The 16,308-nt window shown below is 37.7% G+C and overlaps 1 protein-coding gene across 3 annotated transcripts; it reads left to right on the forward strand.

Annotated features, from left to right (window-relative positions):
* Window positions 1-295: 295 nt before the first annotated feature.
* Window positions 296-14,334, forward strand: LOC117496536 (cationic trypsin-like). Of its 3 annotated transcripts, none has more exons than XM_034148233.1 (6): window positions 296-369; window positions 1,150-1,333; window positions 1,511-1,708; window positions 1,818-1,879; window positions 2,122-2,261; window positions 2,368-3,034. In XM_034148233.1, the coding sequence occupies exons 1-6, from the start codon at window positions 327-329 to the stop codon at window positions 2,539-2,541; spliced, it is 801 nt and encodes a 266-aa protein (XP_034004124.1). In that variant the 5' UTR covers window positions 296-326; the 3' UTR covers window positions 2,542-3,034. The 3 variants fall into 3 exon arrangements, with proteins under 3 accessions (XP_034004124.1, XP_034004126.1, XP_034004125.1); XM_034148235.1 differs by lacking the exons at window positions 1,150-1,333; window positions 1,511-1,708; window positions 1,818-1,879; window positions 2,122-2,261; window positions 2,368-3,034 and adding exons at window positions 11,053-11,239; window positions 11,417-11,611; window positions 11,721-11,782; window positions 13,341-13,471; window positions 13,639-14,334 and having other exon boundaries at window positions 324-369; XM_034148234.1 differs by lacking the exons at window positions 296-369; window positions 1,150-1,333; window positions 1,511-1,708; ... (1 more) ...; window positions 2,122-2,261; window positions 2,368-3,034 and adding exons at window positions 10,194-10,267; window positions 11,053-11,239; window positions 11,417-11,611; ... (1 more) ...; window positions 13,341-13,471; window positions 13,639-14,334.
* The last annotated feature ends 1,974 nt before the right edge of the window (window positions 14,335-16,308 follow it).

Here is a 16,308-nt window from a genome sequence, read left to right on the forward strand (position 1 = left end):
ACCTCATTGCTTCAAATGGAGTTCCTTCCAGTCAAAACGTCAACTTAAGGCCAACTCTTACTAATATTTTATTTTTATACTTAAATAATACGTATCAACTTGAAGACACAATGATGTCAGTTCTTGTATTTTTGATCCATTTTTCACCCTTAGGGCAGGATCATTTGATAAGTGATCATTAATGTGCAAATGGGCCCATCTGTGCAGCCAATGGGGTTGTGTGGATAAACCTTCCTGAGGTGATTGGTGGCTGGAAGGCCAACAGGACAGTGTGAAGAGGTTTAGAAAGCTCCACTGTGGCACCAGGAGGGCAGACTCTGGCAGAGATGGCGGGCATGATGACAAGTCTTCTCCTTTTGCTGTTGGCCGGTGAGTATCAGCTCCTACTCAGACTTCTGCTGCCTACTTTCACCATTCTTATGCTCTGAGATAGCACTTAGGTGAGTTAAGTAGTTTGAGTTGAGTTGAATTTCAAACAGTTTAGAAAGCCAGTGTGTTGTTGTCTCTTCTTCTGAAACCCATCAGGATCCTGGAAGCTGAATTCCAGATCAGATTTCATTTAGTGTTTGTTATAAAGGATCAGATGTTATCTGTTCTCTGTAAACTGTTCTGTTCTGTAGGATAATACTTTCAGTGTGAATATATACTTCTACCTCCTGAATCTGCTTCATGGTTTTCACTTTCTTTGCTTCATTTGTTCTGTTTTTAATTCAGCAGGTGAACCTATATGTTCATAAAATAGTGTGTGTGAGCTTAACTGTGTGTTTCAGTGTTGGTGTATAGGCTACTGAATATGCTTAATGAAAGGTTTTCCTATAAATCTCCCAAAATGTGATCCTAAATATCTTGGTTTCTTCTTTTCTAAGGTCACATTTCTCAGTTTTCTTACATAATACACTTAAATAAAAAACATCTCATTGATATTTATTTGATCTTCTATTCATTTGCACTGCATTTGATATTGAGGTTGTCCAAAAGTAACAAAGTAATCAGGTTACATTACTTTAATATTTTGATACTCACATCAAGTTACTGATTACATTTATTTATGGGTAATTAGTTAGTGTTTTTAAAGTAACCCTCCTAACCCTCTCTACAACAACCCTTGTTCTCACTTTCAGTCTCCTGGTGGTGGGTTTTCTCTTTCAGGTGTGACAGTGGGCAGAGTGGTGGATCTGCAGAAGAGAATCATCGGAGGTCACACATGTGCTGCTACTGAACGTCTGTACCATGTGAAGGTGATATCAAATTTTCAGGGTGAGGTATACCATTGTGGTGGATCTCTGATCAATAAACAGTGGATTCTGACTGCAGCTCACTGTGTGAAGATGGGGTGAGAAAGATTTACTTAAAATATGTAGATACATTAAATCTGAAAAATAATGAATTGAAACAAACATTTAAATAACATAAAATATCATGTCTTCATGTTAAATAACCCAAACCATTACACTCTGATGCATTTGCAGTCATTTATTGATGTCACTCTTTCAACTTGAATTATTTGCAGGGTGGAAAGCGTGACAGTCAATCTAGGTGTGAATGGAGATGGCCAAAGAGAAACATGTGTTATCGATGATATTCGAAGAAAGACAACATTGTTGGACACGAAATATGTGCCCCATGACATCGTGCTGCTGAAGTTACCTGAGTCTGTGACGGGTTATGCATTTGTAGATCTTCCTGAATGTGGCACACCTCCCCAAATGTGAGTTGTGATCTTAAATAAGTCGGAGAGTGAAACTCCTAAGGAACTCAAACTGAGATAAACCCCCAACATCTTTTTATGAATGTTAATTATTTTTCTTGTATTTCAGAGGTCAAACAGTTGAGATTGCAGGTCATGGAGCCACACAGGTGAAGCGTGATGGTACAAGAGGTGAGAGGAATCTTGTTTATGTTAAACTAACAACTTTAAATGCTCATGTTTGGTATCATTGACACACACACACACACACACACACACACACACACACACACACACACACACACACACACACACACACACAATATGAACCTGCCAGTAAAATATATTTGCATTCGTCTGTAAAATATTATTCTATGTGAAGTTCATAAAATAACATTGTAAAAAAACAAACATCTTTTTATGTTGTCATCTAGGGAACTTCCCTGACTCCAACACTCTCCAATGTGCATACACAAATGTTGCTGCATGTACTCAAGGAGATCTAAACTCAGGCTTTTACTCTACACCTGAAACCTTGTTCTGTTTCAAAGACAAAAATGTGGATATAAGTCATGTGAGTTGGCTTATTTTTTTAAAGTTTTACCAGTTTATTACAAAATAAGTATTCTAATAATGCAAAAAAGTCTGTGGTTAACAATTTGTACATCTCTCTCTCTCAGGGGGACTCTGGTGGAGGAGTGGTGTTCGAAAACAAGATTTACGGTGTCATTTCTTTCGTGGGTGATGACCAAGTTGCCTTTCAACACCCAGCTGGAGCTGTCAAAGTCTGTGAATACATAGACTGGATCCAAGAAATGATGGGGACAGTATGGACATGTACAACATGTGGTTAACCTTAGATGTCCTGGCGTTTGACAGACTAACACATGAAGAAGAAAAATGTTGATTGACTCTAAATTTGCAGGTGACACATTTACTACTGGTTGGTTTACATTAAAAGATTAACTATTAATAGTAATTTCCTTTATGACAAATAAACAATTGTGATTTTATGACTGTTATTTCAGAATGCAGTGTCTGAGTTATAAATGCAAGTTTACACATTCTTGCTTTCAAACTATTGTTATGATCCTTTTTTAATTTAAATGTGGAACTCAATTGTAAAATATAACCCTTTTGTACATACAATACAAATTGCACAATATTATACAGATTGTATTTAAAAAACTAAAGGACCAAATATAATAGTCTGTTTTTCTTGTGAGCATGCTGATCTCATTCTCTGTTAGCTCAATCTGAAGTAATGCATGTAATTCTTATGTTTCACACAAAATCAACTTCTTGTTTAATGTTGTCATTTAAAATAAAAGAAAGAGTCAAAATCAATATTTCACTGATTGTTTGTTTCTTTATGAATACAGCGTCACATGAACACATTTCTGCTCAATTCAACTAATCAATATCTTTGAACCTGCAGTAACAGTTTGTGTCCATGTGGGGGCAGCTCGATTTAATATTGATGATAGTTGCTTTATGTTACTAATGAATGAGATGACTATCTTACAGCAGTCTGCTTCTCTGGTCAGGATGTATTCAGGGTGCCCTAGTCTTTTTACAAATGTATCCACACAACCCCATTGGCACAGATATTTATTTCCATTTGCACATTTTTGATCACTTATCAAATGTTCCTGCCCTATGGCTGAAACATGGATAAAAAAACTGACATCATCGTGTCTTCAAGGATATAAGTATACTCAGATCTTGTACTTGTAGTAAAAGTAGAAGTACTCAGATCTTGTACTTTAGTAAAAGTAGAAGTACTCAGATCTTGTACTTGTAGTAAAAGTAGAAGTACTCAGATCTTGTACTTGAGTAAAAGTAGAAGTACTCAGATCTTGTACTTGTAGTAAAAGTAGAAGTACTCAGATCTTGTACTTTAGTAAAAGTAGAAGTACTCAGATCTTGTACTTGAGTAAAAGTAAAAGTACTCAGATCTTGTACTTGTAGTAAAAGTAGAAGTACTCAGATCTTGTACTTGTAGTAAAAGTAGAAGTACTCAGATCTTGTACTTGTAGTAAAAGTAGACGTACTCAGATCTTGTACTTGAGTAAAAGTAGAAGTACTCAGATCTTGTACTTGAGTAAAAGTAGAAGTACTCAGATCTTGTACTTGTAGTAAAAGTAGAAGTACTCAGATCTTGTACTTGTAGTAAAAGTAGAAGTACTCAGATCTTGTACTTGAGTAAAAGTAGAAGTACTCAGATCTTGTACTTGTAGTAAAAGTAGAAGTACTCAGATCTTGTACTTTAGTAAAAGTAGAAGTACTCAGATCTTGTACTTGAGTAAAAGTAAAAGTACTCAGATCTTGTACTTGAGTAAAAGTAGAAGTACTCAGATCTTGTACTTGTAGTAAAAGTAGAAGTACTCAGATCTTGTACTTGTAGTAAAAGTAGAAGTACTCAGATCTTGTACTTGTAGTAAAAGTAGAAGTACTCAGATCTTGTACTTGTAGTAAAAGTAGAAGTACTCAGATCTTGTACTTGAGTAAAAGTAGAAGTACTCAGATCTTGTACTTGTAGTAAAAGTAGAAGTACTCAGATCTTGTACTTGTAGTAAAAGTAGAAGTACTCAGATCTTGTACTTGTAGTAAAAGTAGAAGTACTCAGATCTTGTACTTGAGTAAAAGTAGAAGTACTCAGATCTTGTACTTGTAGTAAAAGTAGAAGTACTCAGATCTTGTACTTGTAGTAAAAGTAGAAGTACTCAGATCTTGTACTTGAGTAAAAGTAGAAGTACTCAGATCTTGTACTTGTAGTAAAAGTAGAAGTACTCAGATCTTGTACTTGAGTAAAAGTAGAAGTACTCAGATATTGTACTTGTAGTAAAAGTAGAAGTACTCAGATCTTGTACTTGTAGTAAAAGTAGAAGTACTCAGATCTTGTACTTGTAGTAAAAGTAGAAGTACTCAGATCTTGTACTTGAGTAAAAGTAGAAGTACTCAGATCTTGTACTTGTAGTAAAAGTAGAAGTACTCAGATCTTGTACTTGTAGTAAAAGTAGAAGTACTCAGATCTTGTACTTGAGTAAAAGTAGAAGTACTCAGATCTTGTACTTGTAGTAAAAGTAGAAGTACTCAGATCTTGTACTTGTAGTAAAAGTAGAAGTACTCAGATCTTGTACTTGTAGTAAAAGTAGAAGTACTCAGATCTTGTACTTGAGTAAAAGTAGAAGTACTCAGATCTTGTACTTGTAGTAAAAGTAGAAGTACTCAGATCTTGTACTTTAGTAAAAGTAGAAGTACTCAGATCTTGTACTTGAGTAAAAGTAAAAGTACTCAGATCTTGTACTTGTAGTAAAAGTAGAAGTACTCAGATCTTGTACTTGTAGTAAAAGTAGACATACTCAGATCTTGTACTTGAGTAAAAGTAGAAGTACTCAGATCTTGTACTTGAGTAAAAGTAGAAGTACCAGAGTGTAGGAATACTCTGTTTCAGTAAAAGTACTGTATTCAAAATGTTCCTCAAGCTAAAGTATAAAAGTATTATCATCTAAATATAGTGAAAGACAGTAAAAGTAGTCATTGTGCAGATTGGTCCATTTCAGAATAATATATATGATATGTTTTATAATGATTGATCATGAAAGTGTTCTCAAAGCTGGTAAAGGTGCAGCTAGTTTGAATGACTTTGTATACTGCAGGGTAGCTTGTGGATTTACTCCAGGTGGAACTAAAGTCTGATTTAACACTTGATTATATTTCACATCATTCATCCACAATTGTGTTAAAGTTAAAACACAGCACAGTATGAGTTGTGCTCGGTCCTAATGTCAGAATCAGTCTGTTTTATACAAATAATGATAAAAACAAACACAATCTCCCTCTTACTTACATCAGAACTGTTTCTAATACCTCATATACTCACAGAGTGCATCGAGTAGCCTGCAATCATACAAATGTACATTTATGCATATAAACAAAAACTGTAATAACCCTCCATGAATTTTTTTCCAAAAAAATCAAATATATACAATAAAAATCTAAAGGACTGTCATCGTGTCATATTATTGTTACTGGCTGCCGTCTCTTAGCTAGACAACTCAACTTCTGCTATCAAGAACTGAGCAATATATACTTCCACCTTTAATACTATTGTCTGGCTGCTATCTCATAACTGGTACGGCAGCGGTTCAGTCTGTAGGGGATTGCACTTTGGACTGAAGGGTCGCCGGTTCCCGACCAAGAAATACGGAGTGTGGACTGGTACTGGAGAGGAGCCAGTTCACCTCCTGTGACACTGCCGAAGTGCCCTTGAGCAAGGCACCTAACCCCCAACTGCTCACTGGCGCCGGCTAGACTGGCTGCCTCCGCTCTGACCTCTCAACTGCATGTGCATATAACTGTGTGTGTATTTGTATATGTGTTTGATGTAAAAACTGTGTACTGTGTGTACCTGTATTAAAATGCGTGTACGACAGAGCGGAAACTGAATTTCCCCCTCCATCTTCTTCTTCTTACTGGATGTGTATTTTTTTAAATTGTAAATCTTCTACTTGCATCTTTAATATTTGATGTATGCTTCCTAATTAATATTAAGAGATCTTTGGCTCTTCTCTTTGCTGTAATGATGTAAACGTCCCCTCCGTGGGATGAATGAAGGTCTTCTGATTCTCATATGCAGTAATAATACAAATGCATATATTATCAAATTATAAATGCATGGACAATCCTGGCATACTGTGATCTGTGTGTAGGGAGTATCTGTTGATGTGTTAAAATCCCCTTCAGTCGACCTGTAGTTTATGACTCGTCAGGAGCATCCATAAGACATTTGTAATTCATTATAAATCACATGTGTGTTTATGAGTTTATTTATGAAGCATTATAATTGACCTCAGAATACACTATAGATATAGTCTGTGCAAAATGGAATTTACCACAATTATTTTGTATTCACTATTCTTCTTTCCTCCCTTTTATGTCCTCTTTGTCGCTCTCTTTCCTTGTTTCCTTTCCTCTTGTTTTCTATTCTCTCCTCTCCTTTGAATGTGTTAACCTCTTTGTGTTCTTAACTTCTTCTCTTTCTGCATTTCAACATTATTCCACCGTTTTCTGTTTGCGTGACCCCTCCAAACAAATCCATGTCCACTTGTTGTGAGTATCACTCAGTGGTGGACATTGATACTGTAATATGAGTCTGAATGTGCACAGAGACACAGTTCCCTCATGCCTTATCAAAGCTTTAACTTCCAGTACAGAAAAGTACCTCATGTAGGCATATTAAGTACGTGTCATAATACCGTGAGCTGTAAGCAGGAGCAGAATAAGTGATGATAAGATACACGTTCTGTTAGAGGACCGTCCATTTGGATATGCCCGTGAACACAATGGAGTCTGTGAGAGATTACAATGAGACAGTAATATTGAAATGGACATTTGGATTCATTACAATAGCAGCCGTAGTGTGCTAACGTTTCCTTTTATTTATTTACGATGTGCAAACACACCATGAGGCAAATTCATCAGATAGCAACTAAATGTGTGAAGTCCGGTTTGTGAAGTCCTCTGTTTTACTGAGTTGGCAAACAGACATAATCTGATAGAACATCTTTTATTTCAATGGACAGTTAAATATGGAAATACTCAAATGACTGAAGAGAGGAAACGCAGCAGAGCCAAGGATCACACATTTTACACACGTAGAAATAAAGATGAAATAACTTACCAGAACAATCCAATAAGTCTTTAGTGTTTCTGATCAGAGTCCAGTTTACATTTAAGTCTCCTCAATTTGACTTGAAGCAGCACTGACGTGTCACAGAGCTCTGTCTGTGAGCACAGAGCTGAGAGAGCAGCCTCCACCCCAACACACACACACACACACACACACACACACACACACACACACACACACACACACACACACACACACACACACACACACACACACACACACACACACAAACACACACACACACACACACACACACACACACACCATACAGGCACCCACACATGTATTCCTGTAAATATACCAATGTGAGGTCCAGCAGAGTGAGGACCACCCTTTCTTCGATACTAAATAAAGATATCAAAATAAAATAAATAAATCCCGCATTTCAGCACACACACACACACACACACACACACATACACGCACGCACACACACACACACACACACATACACGCACGCACACACACACACACACACACACACACACGCACACACACACACACACACACAAACACACCTTGTAAATTCACAGAGACAGACACATTCACAGGGGGATTGAGGACCACCCTTTCTTGGCTTGCCTTACCCTCTATACACAGACTAAACACACACAACTGCACTCCCACTACCTCCCCAACTCCATTATTAAATTACAACACTGTGGTCGGTCTCATCCATGATGAAGAGCGAGGTCCTGAAGTGTTCTGCCTTGTGTACTGACAACAACCTGTCCCTCAACTAAAGAACCCATCATTGACTACAAGAAACAGAGCAGAACCCCCCCCCTTATCTTTCCCCATTATTTAAAGCAGTATTTTGTACCTTACTCGTGAAATGATCAGCTTAGACTCTGTCCAGATTTATTTCTGCGTCCCCTCTGTGAAAACATGTATTGTCAGCAGAGCGTTGATGTTTAAAGCCCCAACAGACTGGAATAGTTGAGCTGCTGCTGTCAGATCCCTGTCATCATTGGGTATGTTGAAGCATCATCATCTCACTTTCAGCTGCTCTGCTCTTGTTATTGATGAAACTGATCCATTAGACGCTACAGTCTATCACATTGTAATGATTGTTTGTATTACATGAATGTTACTTAACAGACTGTACGTGGTTTGTCATGCTTTGCTTTCTGTTATTTTGTTCATGTATGTCTGTAAGACGTTGCTGTTGTCGGGACCCCCTTGAAAACGAGATGGTGCATCTGTTCTCTGTTCTGGTCTTTTTTATTACTGCAGATTTCTATTCATATTTTATTCCTTTTTTCATTCCATTCCATTGCAATGTACATACTGTTATATTTTACTATATTTGTATTATATGTTTTATTATTTTTTATAATATTTCTTCTAGTTCCCTCCCTGTGTTATTTTATTTGTATGTACGCACCATGACGTCAAGTCAAATTCCTCGTATGTGTAAACCTACCTGGTAATAAACCTGTTTCTGATTCTCAAGGGGTTTATCCTAATAAATACATTTCTATATAGACAGAGTGGAGAGGGTCTCCATCTTCATGTTCTTGGGGGTCCATGCACTATTCCACATCATCACTTTATTTTATTTTATAACTATTTTTCTTTTTGTATTGCTCTTGCTCTTATTGTTATTATGTTATTATGCTGCATTGTTGGAGAAGCCTGTGACATAAGATTTTCAACTACATAATTACTCTGTAGCTATGTCAGATTGACAATAAAGAACCTTGAACCTTGATATCTCCGAGAGCCTCAGCTGGACAGCACACAGCACTGCAGCAGTGAAGAAGGCGACTTCTCTTCCTGAGGGTGCTTCGGAAGAACAGACTGAAGGAAGAGCTGCTGGTGTCTACCGGACCACCACAGAGAGCGTGCCCACATGCTGCATCTCGGTGTGGTATGCTGGCTGTTTGGGTTATACAAATGGTGGAGAGAACCATCGGCTGCCCTCTCTGGAAGCCCTCTCCAGCTCCCGATGCCTCTCTCCTGCCTCCTGGTAGGAGATACAGGAGTTTTAAAACACGGACAAACAGACTGAAAAACAGTTTTTACCCCTGAGCCCCCAGGCTGTTCAACCTGCAGTCCTAAGGGCAACATCATTATAATTAACCAACTCATTAGCACTTTAAACACTTCTTTAATGCACTTTATAGCTTTTTATAGCTTCTTGCTTTTTAGTTCCCCCCTTGTCTATGTGTTTTCGTATGCACACTGTGAAAGGGTTGCACTACAAAATCTAATTGTATACTTTGTATAATCACAATAAAGACTTTCTATTCTATTTTACATATTGAATACATAGTCTTCTCTACTTAAAATAAAGCAATTTCAGAAATAGTGTTTTGGTTTTAAAAAACACAATAAACCAGTGATACTCAGCCTTCACTTTACTTTACTTTACATGTACCTTTTTAACCCAAAAGCCCAGAGTAAATGGTTATTATTCACTTTGTTTGAAGGAAGGACCTGATCTCTGAGAGGTTTAAAGGTGCCACATGCAGAGTGAATGCAGTCACCTACAGATATACAGTAACATGTTCACCTCATTGCTTCAAATGGAGTTCCTTCCAGTCAAAACGTCAACTTAAGGCCAACTCTTACTAATATTTTATTTTTATACTTAAATAATACGTATCAACTTGAAGACACAATGATGTCAGTTCTTGTATTTTTGATCCATTTTCCACCCTTAGGGCAGGATCATTTGATAAGTGATCAGAAATGTGCAAATGAGCCCATCTGTGCAGCCAATGGGGTTGTGTGGATAAACCTTCCTGAGGTGATTGGTGGCTGGAAGGCCAACAGGACAGTGTGAAGAGGTTTAGAAAGCTCCACTGTGGCACCAGGAGGGCAGACTCTGGCAGAGATGGCAGGCATGATGACAGGTCTTCTCCTTTTGCTGTTGGCCGGTGAGTATCAGCTCCTACTCAGACTTCTGCTGCCTACTTTCACCATTCTTATGCTCTGAGATAGCACTTAGGTGAGTTAAGTAGTTTGAGTTGAGTTGAATTTCAAACAGTTTAGAAAGCCAGTGTGTTGTTGTCTTTTCTTCTGAAACCCATCAGGATCCTGGAAGCTGAATTCCAGATCAGATTTCATTTAGTGTTTGTTATAAAGGATCAGATGTTATCTGTTCTCTGTAAACTGTTCTGTTCTGTAGCTAATACTTTCAGTGTGATTATATACTTCTACCTCCTGAATCTGCTTCATGGTTTTCACTTTCTTTGCTTCATTTGTTCTGTTTTTAATTCAGCAGGTGAACCTATATGTTCATAAAATAGTGTGTGTGAGCTTAACTGTGTGTTTCAGTGTTGGTGTATAGGCTACTGAGTATGCTGAATGAAAGGCAGGTTTTACTATAAATCCCCCAAAATCTAATCCTAAATATCTTGGTTTCTTCTTTTCTAAGATCACTTTGTTCTGTTGTCTTACATAATACACTTCAGTAAAAAACATCTCATTGATATTTATTTTCTCTTCTATTACGTTGCACTGCATTTGATATTGAGGTAATCCAAAAGTAACAGAAAGTAATCAGGTTACATTACTTTATATTTTGAGACTCAGATAAAGTTACTCATTACATTTGTTTATGGGTAATTAGTTAGTGTTTTTAAAGTAACCCTCCCAACCCTCTCTACAACAACCACTGTGTTCAACTTTCAGTCTCCTGGTGGTGGGTTTTCTCTTTCAGGTGTGACAGTGGGCAGAGTGGTGGATCTGCAGAAGAGAATATACGGAGGTAAAGAATGTGCTGCTACTGAACGTCTGCACCATGTGAGGCTGAGAAAAAGTGATGGGAAAAAGAACGGCCTGTGTGGTGGAACTCTGATCAGTAAGGATTGGATTCTGACTGCAGGTCACTGTGTGCCGGAAGTGGGGTGAGAAAGTTTTACTTAAAATACGTAGATACATTAAATCTGAAAAACAATTAATAGAAACAAACATTTAAATAACATAAAATATCATGTCTTCATGTTAAATAACCCAAACCATTACAATCTGATGCATTTGCAGTCATGTATTGATGTCACTCTTTCAACTTAAATTATTTGCAGGACGAAAAGCGTGAAAGCATTTCTAGGTGTGAATCGAGATGGCGAAGAAAACCCAGTTGATATCAATATCGATCATATTCGAAGATATAAAGAAGGCGACGGTACGCCCCATGACATCGCGCTGCTGAAGTTACCTGCGTCGTCGGGATTGAAACCTGCATCACTTCCTGACTGTAGCAAACCTCCTCCCCAAATGTGAGTTGTGATCTTAAATAAGTCGGAAAGTGAAACTCCTAAGGAACTCAAACTGAGATAAACCTCTGACATCTTTTTATGAATGTTACATATTTTTCTTGTATTTCAGAGGTCAAACAGTTCAGATTGCAGGTCATATAACCACATCGATAGACAAGAACGATAAGAAAGGTGAGAACTGAATTACTTTTGAAGTTATAAGTTTGTTAAACATTTTTTAAACTTTGCATTATCATATTTTAAAGGAGAGGTGTCATGCTTTTCCGGTTATTACCCGTCCCCTTGTGTGTTATGAAGGTTTTTATGCATGTAAACGGTGTGCAGAGTGAAAACCCTCAAAGTACACCCTGTAGCGAGTAAAACTCATGATACGGCATGATGTCAAGCCGTACCCGGAACGAAATGGACCAATCCGTGGAGCCGTTACGTTACATCCGCGGAGCCGTTACGTTAAGCCCCCGCTGATTGGTCCAAATTGACCAATCCACGGACTTCCTCACACACACATCTGTGTGCAGGGAGCAGGCAGCTCAGCTGATTTCTCCTCCCTGGCTGCAGGCTGATAACAGACAGTTGGGATCGCGGCGACATTCTCTCTGCAGACCCATTCTCTCTGCAGACCCATTCTCTCTGCAGACCCATTCTCTCTGCAGACCCATTCTCTCTGCAGACCCATTCTCTCTGCAGACCCATTCTCTCTGCAGACCCATTCTCTCTGCAGACCCATTCTCTCCGCAGACCCATTCTCTCCGCAGACCCATTCTCTCTGCAGACCCATTCTCTCTGCAGACCCATTCTCTCTGCAGACCTATTCTCTCCGCAGACCCATTCTCTCTGCAGACCCATTCTCACAGCGTTTATCAACCTTTTTCTTACTCAATATCAAGCCACACTTATTGTTTTTACTTCGGATGTGAGTTTGTGTGTGCTCAGGATGAGTTTGGCTGTGTTTCGCTATGTATCCTAAACAAGGAAACAACACCTCCACGGAGCTCAGCGCGATTCACAACGTCCCGACCAATCAGAGCACACTGTGCTCACAGGGAGGGTGGGGGCTGGAGCTATTGGAGCTACAACGAGCCGTTAAAGGCAGAGAGTGAAATTCAGTGAATACACGTAGTTTACAGAGATGCTGTTTGAGAAACCAATGTGAGTTTGGAGAGATGCACAGTATAAATCTATTCTAGTACACCTCAACAATGGAATTATGATCAGTGGAAATGGCCATGACACCTCTCCTTTAACATATTTATAAAACATTGAGTATTTACAACCAACATAAGAAAAAAAATACAAAAATGTTATGTCGTAACAAGTGAAGTTTGATTCTTGACTTTTTTCCTTGTGTATTGAATATTGAGTTCTGAGAGGAGAACCAGCCCAGGTTCACAGGTCATGGAACATATGTTTCTTTCTGTTGGCATTTTCATTGTAATTGTTGAGATGCAGCCGATTAGGGAGAGTAGTTTGTTCCAGCTGTTACAGGCCACTGGCTCCTTTAAGAAGGGCCTAACATCCTTTCTTTAAAAAAAAGCCTTTTATTAAACTTGTGTTTTTAAGTGTGTATTTTATGCCCCTTGTAGCACTTTGTGATTGCTTTTAGCAATGACAGGTGGTTTACAAATAAAATGTATTGTCATTATTATGTATCCAATAAAGTAACATTTCTTTGAATGTACATGGTCAGTAGAAAATGTAGTAAAACACACCTTTTGATATTCTCATCTAGTAAGCCACAAGACAGCACGTCTCCTATGTGCAGAGATCAACGTGGTCCAGTGTAAGCCCCAGACATGTCAATATGGATATTATACTCCATATCTCTTCTGTTACCAAGGAACTGGAGTGGATGCAGGGAAAGTGAGTTGGCCTTATTTACTAGTTTGTAAGTATTCAAGTAAATGATGCAAAAGTCTGTGTTTAACAATTTGTCTGTCTGTCTGTCTGTTTGTCTATCTCTCTCTCTCTCTCTCTCTCTCTCTCTCTCTCTCTCTCTCTCTCTCTCTCTCTCTCTCTCTCTCTCTCAGGGGGACTCTGGTGGAGGAGTGGTGTTCAACGACAGGATTTACGGAGTGCATGTTAGCAGTGTTATAACGGCTTGTGTTGAAGCACGAGCTACGGATGTCTGTAAATACATAAGTTGGATCACTACGGAAACCAAGATTCCCATACCATCAAAATGATCAACCTGTACATTTGATTGTTTTTCTTGTTTTAAAGGGTGAGAGGTCGTGTAATTTAACAGACCTTCACACGTATTAAAACATTCTGATTGACTCTAAATTGGCTGATGATACATTTACAATTGGTTGGTTTACATTAAATATTCAACTCTTATTAGAAAAGCTCTTTAAGATCATTTTAGAAGGTAGTGTCTGAGTTATAAATGTTAGTTTAAACATTCTTGTCTGCAAACGTTTGTTACGGTACAAAATAAAGATGTATGTTTTTCCTCTTTTCAAATTTAATTTAGGAACCCAATTGCAAAATTATAACCTTTTATAAATACAACAGAATTTGCACACTATTATACAGAGTTTGTATTTTTAAAACGACAAATGGCCAAATATATAATATAATAATATAGTCTGTTATTCTTGTGAGCATGCTGATCTCATTCTCTGGTAGCTCAATCTGAAGTAATGCATGTAATTCTTGTTTCCCACAAAATCAACTTCTTGTATAATGTTGTCATTTAAAATAAAAGAAAGAGTCAAAATCAATATTTCACTGATTGTTTGTTTCTTTATGAATACAGCGTCACATGAACACATTTCTGTACAATTCAACTAATCAATATCTTTGAACCTGCAGTAACAGTTTGTGTCCATGTGGGGGCAGCTCGTTTTAATATTGATCATAGTTGCTGTATGTTACTAATCGATGAGATGACTATCTTACAGCAGTCTGCTTCTCTGGTCAGGATGTATTCAGGGTGCCCTAGTTTTTTACAGTTCTGTCCACACAACCCCATTGGCTACACAGATGGGCCCATTTGCACATTTTTGATCACTTATCAAATGTTCCTGCTCTATGGCTGAAAAATGGATCAAAAACTGACATCATCATGTCTTCAAGTATATAAGTATTATTTTATTATAAGAAAATATCAGTAAGATTATATTTTTCTTATCGGGTGGGGGCGTCTTCTATTACTCATTATCTAACACCAACTGTGGGCTTTAGGAATACACTCTATGAACATGCTCTATATCAACAGCCATTGGACATTAACCAGAGGTGGAGAAGTACTCAGATCTAGTACTTTAGTAAAAGTAGAAATACTCAGATATTTTACTTGAGTAAAAGTAGAAAAGTATTATCATCAAAATATAGTTAAAGTACACATCTTGGTTTATCCGACCTTCACAAATGAAGCCTACTTCAAAGACAGAGGAGTTACGTATTGCAAAGCCACCAGTTGTGATCGTGTTGTCCGTAGTCTGAGTTGATCCTGAGATGATTAACTGTTTGAACTGTTTGAATACTGACCACTTGTGTTGCCACATGTTCACCGTGTATGTAAACGTTCTGAAGAGGGAGAAGGTCGTCCTCTCCGATCAAGCTTAGGGAGTGATGGATTACATTGAACAGGATTATGGAAACAGTGAACAAAGAAAGGGGTGACTCTATTCCCCTACTGGAACATGAACACAACAGGTTTATAATGTTACAATACATTTACAATAAAGAACACAAGTTACTAAACTCATACTCACACATTGCTTCACTCACTCTCACATCACCTCGAAACGAGTGCTTTTTGGTTTTAGTTTAGAAAACGTTCATTCTTCTGTTTTACAATATATTTCTTTAAACGCTGTGAACACCTGATTAAACACAAATACTGTGTACTGTGTTTGCTTTGAAGTCATGTACTCACTAAATCAGCATTAGTACACTACTCTCTATCCTGTAGGCTTAGCCTTTAATGTAAACTGAAGTTCTGTATATCTGCTGCATGTCAGTAGGAGGACACCTGATGTGTTTACAATACTGAAGATGCTCTTAATACATTAACTGTAGTTAGAGCATTTAGTGTTTGTTGTGAAAGATCAGCTGTTCTCTGTTCTCTGTAAACTGTTCTGTTCTCTAATACTTTAAGTGTGAATCTATATATATATATATATATGCCTGAATCTGCTTCATGGTTTTCACTTTCTTTGCTTCCTTTGTTCTGTTTTTAATTCAGCAGGTGAACCTATATGTTCATAACATAGTGTGTGTGAGCTTAACTGTGTGTTTCAGTGTTGGTGTATAGGCTACTGAGTATGCTGAATGAAAGGCAGGTTTTCCTATAGAATCAATCATTTATAATCCTAAATATCTTGGTGTCTTCTTTTCTTAGGACACATTCTTCTGTTGTCTTACATACTGTAATACACTTAAATAAAAAAACATCTCATTGATATTTATTTTATCTTCTATTCATTTGCACTGCATTTGATATTGAGGTAATACAAAAGTAACAGAAAGTAATCAGGTTACATTACTTTTATATTTTGATACTCAGATCCAGTTACTCATTACATTTCCTCATCACGTAACTGACCCTCCCAACCCTCTCTACAACAACCACTGTCTCCTGGTGGTGGGTTTTCTCTTTCAGGTGTGACAGTGGGCAGAGTGGTGGATCTGCAGAAGAGAATATACGGAGGTCAAACATGTGCTGCTAATAAACGTCTGTACCATGTGAA

The sequence above is a fragment of the Trematomus bernacchii genome, unplaced genomic scaffold (assembly GCF_902827165.1).
Source record: "Trematomus bernacchii unplaced genomic scaffold, fTreBer1.1, whole genome shotgun sequence".
NCBI classification, from domain to species: domain Eukaryota; kingdom Metazoa; phylum Chordata; class Actinopteri; order Perciformes; family Nototheniidae; genus Trematomus; species Trematomus bernacchii.

Excerpts from the sequence above, each read along its gene's own strand:
- LOC117496536 (XM_034148233.1), top strand. The coding sequence starts at position 327 with ATGGCGGGCATGATGACAAGTCTTCTCCTTTTGCTGTTGGCCG. Across the intron at positions 1,334-1,510 it reads GCTCACTGTGTGAAGATGGG|GGTGGAAAGCGTGACAGTCA; the intron begins GTGAGAAAGATT and ends AATTATTTGCAG. Across the intron at positions 2,262-2,367 it reads AAAATGTGGATATAAGTCAT|GGGGACTCTGGTGGAGGAGT; the intron begins GTGAGTTGGCTT and ends TCTCTCTCTCAG.